The following is a 5,986-nucleotide window of genomic DNA, read 5'->3' as shown; positions in this document are numbered from 1 at the left end:
ACGTACCTTTTAGTTGAGAGAATTTGACGTAGTTTGATCCTTAGGACTTAGGAACCTTAAACCTTAGGTGGTTTTCTCCTCTATTGTTTTACGGATGATTCCAAAGTGACTTTTGAGTGAAAGGGGTCATTTATAGGGTCTTAATATCGTATTGGGAATTGGGAACAAATGAAAGGTATAAAAAGACCTAAACACCCTTAAAATAACATTAAAATGACGTTCCATTAATGAATGGAGGGGGTGGGGGTGCATTCCGACCCCCCATCGCAAGAAGGAAGCCTCACAATGTGACCTCCATCATGAAGACAAGGCCATACAATGCAATCTCCATCGTGAGCTGGCTCACTTATGATGCGAGGCCTTGTGCATGGGCACGATAGTGGCCTCTCACAATGTTCCTCGCGGTGCGGGCTATTGGACAGGGTCTTTATCATATCGCACGAGTTGTTTCCTTATCTAATATTACCCCAACCTATTCAAACCCAACCTAAACCGGTTTATTCTCAATCTAAGGGTCTCATGGGCTCGTTCTTAGCACTATTCACATGTAAAAATGCCCATGGTATTACATTATCCCCCTTCGAATCATTCATCCTCAAATGATGATTCAAAGTATGTCATGCAAGATTTAAAGAAACACAGGAAAAAAAATGAAAGTGAGGGTAAGTTCAATATTAGTACCTTACATGGCTTTGTCTGAAGATTTGAATAGTGAAGGATATCTAGCATACATGTCTTCTTCTGATTTCTAAGTTTCATTCTATCTCTTTTGATTTCTCCACAACATTTTGCCTGAAGCTATCTCTTTGCTTCTTAACTTTAGAACTTACCTTCCCAAAATCGTTATGGGCACCTCTTCATATGACAAGGAATTCACACAAATATCCTTAATAAGAATGACAAAAAAATGATCTCCAACACATTTCTTAACCATAGACACTTAAAATACGATTTTGACTAAAGCCAAGCTCACGGGTAAATCTAACTCATATACAAGACTACCAATCCTCCTCATAATTTTATAAGTGCCTATGTAACGAGGGATGAGCTTTCTCTTCTTCCCTAACCTTAAAACGCCTTTCATAGGGAGACTTTTACAAATATACAATCATCAACCTTAAGCTCTAGCTCTTTTCTTCTCACATTGGCATAGGATTTTTGATGACTTTGGACGGTCTTAAGTCTCTCTCTAATAACCATTACTTTTTTCATTGCTTGATGTAAAAGATCAGTTCTAAATAAAAAGGCTTCACCTACCTCATACCAACCAATTAGTGACCTATATGTTCTACTATAAATAGCCTCAAAATGATCCATTAGATGCTAGAATGATAACTTTTATTGTAAGCGAACTCTATAAGCGGCAAGTGATATGCCCAACTACCTTTAAAGTTAATCACGGACGCCCTCAGTATATCCTCTAAAGTCTTAATAGTATGTTTCTCTTGCCCATCCATTTGGGGGTGGAAGCGATGCTAAGGTTCACCTTGGGTACCTAAATCCTTCTGAAAGGATCGCCAAAATTGAGAAAAAAAACTATGTTCCTCGATTGGATATAATGGACATCAGGACTCCATGCAACCAAACTATCTCTTGAATTTATAAATTAACATAATCCTCTCCCAAATAATTAGTACTCAAAGGTAGGAAATGTGCGGACTTGGAAATGCTATCCACGATGAGCCAAATAGAATCAGACTAGTTTTGAGATTGCGGAAAACCGGTAACAAAATCCATATTAAGCATTTCCCACTTTCATATGGGTAAAGTTGTCTTGGAAAGTACCACCCAGTCTCAAGTGCTCAACCTTAACTTGTTGACAATTCAAACACTTAGCTACAAAGTTAGCAACATATCTTTCCATGTTATTCCACCAATACATCTCTTTAAATCATGACACATCTTAGTATAATTAGGATGAATGACATACCACTACAAAAAAGGGTTCTAATTACGAGAATTTATTTGTGGGGATTATTTAAACCCCTGAAAAATTATATTAAATGCGGAGTTAAAAATATGCCGTTAAAAATTATATATTTGCGGGGTTAAAACCCTATCCATATGAAAAAAAATAGCAGTCATTCCCCCACCCCCTCTCCCCCTTTTTTTCCCCAAAACATTTCTCAGAATATTTCCCCTATTTTTTTCCCAAAACATTTCTCTCTCATTTTCCCCAATTAGAGAAATTGGGAGGTACACTCAGTTGGTCATTGATTACTCAGTGTAAGGTACGCCGGCCATTGATTAGCCAGTTGATCAGAACTCCGGCCATTGCTACACAAGTCTCCGGTCGGCCATTGCCTTCCCAAATCCCAGGTAATTGTTTTTAAATTTTAGTGTTTGTTTCACTAGCGGCGCCACTGTAGAAAGTCATCGCTGAAAGGATTTTCTGGTGATGATATTCGACCCACTTGAAGTTCCCAAGAGTTAGGAGAATGAGACCCACTTTTACGGATCCGTGTTCTTTTTTTAATTCTTATGGGAAAACTAATAATTTGAATAAACTGTATTTTTGGTTGTTCTATGTTTTATCATACTTTTTAAGATCTACCCCTCCTGTGTCTGGATTAGAATTCACCTATTGTATGTATAAGATTATCGGCTGAAGCAATAAGACTAAAACTTCTCAATCCAAGCTTTCGCATCTGAATTTTCAACAGGTCGCTAGTGACCTGTATGATTTATTATGATAAATTACAGATCTATGCTAGCTTATTTGTAATGTTTGTGCATGTTTAGAGTGAGTAATGTTGGTTTCCCTAAGGTTGCCTTGGGTCTTGTCATTTTTCTTGTGCACACCCATGTTAATATTGTGTGAGTTTCCCTGATATCTTTTTTCTTCTATGTATGCCAATGTTTTCAATACTGAATACAAGTTAGTGACAAAAATATGTCCAAGTTGTTTATATGACAACCCAAGCCATCTTCAGGAGGTAAGTTTCACAAAGTACATGATTTATGGTGTAGAGTAAACAGTTTGATGGATTTCACCTGTTACTAAATCCCACCAAACTGTTCTAATTGTTGACAGAACAATTGACAGTTGATTGTATGGAATTTTAGGAGGAAGCAGCTGTGCGCATGGTGGATTCATCATTAAGGTCCTCTGAGTATCGACACATTAATATTTTCATCAACTTCTATTCAAGTACTTGAGAAGTATTGTGGTGGGTGAAAAAGTGCTTTAGACTTCAACGTCATCACTTTAGTCTTGGACTGAGGATGACAAACATTTGCTTGTGAGGTCTTTATAATAAACAACCCTAATTACTCAAAGTATATCTCTGTAGTTGTATATTATTTGACTACTAAAACAACCCTCGGTTATCTTACTTGAACTGAACCAGTACACTCAGTTTTACTCCGTAGTTATGTATAAGAACACATACAATATATGAAGTAAATTTGCTGTGTAGGAAAGGTGACAAGTTTTCCCAAACCTCTTCCTTTTCCAAGATTCTGCTGCTAAATTCCAAAAGTTCCACTTCTAGTTTTCTGATATACACTCCTATTTTGCAGTGGATATTGCATCTTTTATATCTGCTCCTTAGTACCTCAAATTTGTGTTTAGTTGAATGCTGTGGTCCATATTCTTTGAGCCTTAAAATCACATTTTAGTATGACTGACATTTTCACCTCTTTGAGTTGAGGGCTATGGGAAACAACCTCTCTTACCTCACAAAGGTGAGGTATACTTATACCCTATCCTCCCCAGATCCCACTTGTGGGATCACACTGGGTGTGTTGGGTAAAGGGTAAGTTCTGCATATAGCATATCCTCCCCAGATCCCGCTTGTGGGATCACACTGGGTATGTTGTTGGTGTTGGTGTTGTTGACATTTTCACATCTTTGTAAACTAAAAATCCCCTAATCTTTTTCTATGTATAAATCAATATCTCAATCTTTTGCATTTACATTTATCTCTGCAGAACCTGAATACAAATTTAAGGTGCCGAGGACAAATTTCTTTCCATAACCTAAAGTACGTTCCCCCTTTATATATTCCTATTTGAACACCTATTTAGAACCAAGAAAATATTATATGCAACTATATCTTGAGCTTCAACATTAGCAGTTTAGAATTTACATGCACTTCTAGGCATGGTCATTTTCAATAATTTGAATGTATGCTCCTGGTATAATCAGAATTCAGTCTCTTATGACAAGTAGGAGTGCTCTAACTTTGTATGATAATAAAAATTGCTAATGGGATTAAATAATATGCACAAGCGTGCTTGGAAGGAAGTCTAGACCTTCTTAACTTTCTCAGATCTTTAATAAAGGCTATTTTGGTGAACTCATCTAGTGTGCAAATAACTAAATTAGTTTTATGTTGATGAAGGTTCTTGGTATCGATTTGTCCCGGAGAATGCACAAATCATCCGATGGGCAAAGAAGAAGAGTGCAGATATGTATGGGTCTTCTGAAACCATTCAAGGTATATCTGCAAATACTTTTACTAAGTAAGAGCAGTTACCTTCGAACTGTTACAAATTACTTGAAGACGATGTTGACATAAGATAGCCCCTTTGTTTGTCTTGGTGCTCCTTGATGAGATTACAATTGATCTAGATGTTCTTACAAGGGCTTGGTCTTCTAAAATTTCTGATCAAAGAATGTGAAGAGCGAGGCGCAACAATAACTTATGCAACACATATTTTTTCTGGTCTTGAGAATTGGCCTTCTCATATTGTAAGAGCTGATTCTTACTTCTCTCTTATTTAATCTTTGAACTTCTTAAGAAATTAAAGAAGTGTGATGGTTACAATAATTGTATTATTTGCAGATATATATGGCTCGTGGGAAGCTGCAATTAACAATGCCGATGGACAAGGTGAATGAGATCAACAATTTGTCACTAATGGTAAGTTCTGATGTATTTAGAAAATGTAAGATCCAAAATAGAATCTCATGTAGGTTTTCATTGCAAGTTCAAATATATTTCATCTCCTACTGCTTAGCTAGAGGTCACATCGATAGATGGTTTGATTTAATCTAATACTTGAAAATTACGGCTGAAGCACATGATGATATATTCTGTGATAATTTTTCTCATATGAATTTTGCATGGTTGTTATCTCTGGATATACAGAGAACCGCAGAGAGTTGGCTGAGTAAAGAAAGAGATGAGGAGAGGAAATGAAGGAAAGAGAGAAAGGCAAAGGGCCATCCAGAGCATGAAAAACAAGTTGAGGGACTCGAGTGGTAGGGGGAGATCCAGCTCGTGATGTTGGTCGTCCATTAAACAATGGTAGGGTTGGTGGAACATTGAGAAAAATTTAATATTATTTAGCATAAGAAAAACTTGATAACAGATGCATACCTGGTGCCATGTAGCCAATACTTCCTTATGTCTTTATTTGTGCTATCAATCCATCAACCGTCATAAGTTTGGATATACCAAAATCTCTGACTCTTGTAGCCATGTCTCCATCAAAAAGTATCCCATCTTTCAGCACTATTTCCTACTAGGATCTGTGTAGACTTTAGTTTTTTATACTCACTTCCCTACTAGCTAGGTGAACTTTGTAAAATGATTTCAATAAGACGAGTTTTTGGGTTTGTGAAACTTGGTTCATAGCTAAGAAATGATCACAAAATATAGGACTTTATGAGGTGTACTTTGTAGAGAATATCAACCAAAGTGGTTTCCAGTTTAAGAAGCATAATCATTTCATAGTGGTAGCCTTTTTCATTAGAATAAACCTGCAATACAATCCAACTAAAGAAGCAAAAAAGTTAAAATTTTGTAGATATTTTCTTCTTTTGGTCACTTGCCCAACAATCTAAGGTGCAAAATATAATATACAAAGATTATTAGCTGGGCGGATATCATCTTGAAACACTGCATTATCGAGGACTCCATGTGCACTTAGCTGAGCACAGAAAACTGTGGAAGTGAAGGATCTATGTAGATGCTGTCAACTAGTTAGATTCTAAGAATGTTCTCTTTAATTCCTTTTAGCCTGTATTTTGGGAGTA

The 5,986-nt window shown here is 36.6% G+C and overlaps 1 protein-coding gene across 30 annotated transcripts in view; it reads left to right on the top strand.

The window, feature by feature from the left end:
* The first annotated feature begins 2,067 nt into the window (after nucleotides 1-2,067).
* Nucleotides 2,068-5,986, top strand: part of LOC107848223 (ABC transporter I family member 20) — a 5,240-nt gene continuing 1,321 nt past the window's right edge. The window contains exons 1-8 of one of the 30 annotated variants that reach the window (XR_007046817.1): nucleotides 2,070-2,319; nucleotides 2,880-2,936; nucleotides 3,035-3,104; nucleotides 3,934-3,986; nucleotides 4,347-4,442; nucleotides 4,577-4,696; nucleotides 4,791-4,868; nucleotides 5,097-5,144. Coding sequence is in view for 17 of the 30 variants with exons in the window: in XM_047398945.1 (XP_047254901.1) it covers nucleotides 4,374-4,442; nucleotides 4,577-4,696; nucleotides 4,791-4,868; nucleotides 5,097-5,147 (318 nt within the window). In the remaining 13 variants the exon portion in view is untranslated. Of the gene's footprint in view, nucleotides 2,320-2,879; nucleotides 2,937-3,034; nucleotides 3,248-3,933; nucleotides 3,987-4,346; nucleotides 4,697-4,790; nucleotides 4,869-5,096; nucleotides 5,981-5,986 lie in introns of those variants that run through there. The other 29 variants (XR_007046819.1, XR_007046815.1, XR_007046811.1 and 26 more) reach the window with 29 other exon arrangements.

The sequence above is a fragment of the Capsicum annuum genome, chromosome 11 (assembly GCF_002878395.1).
Source record: "Capsicum annuum cultivar UCD-10X-F1 chromosome 11, UCD10Xv1.1, whole genome shotgun sequence".
Classification (NCBI taxonomy): Eukaryota; Viridiplantae; Streptophyta; class Magnoliopsida; order Solanales; family Solanaceae; genus Capsicum; species Capsicum annuum.
This window is presented reverse-complemented; position numbering and strand designations above follow the sequence as displayed.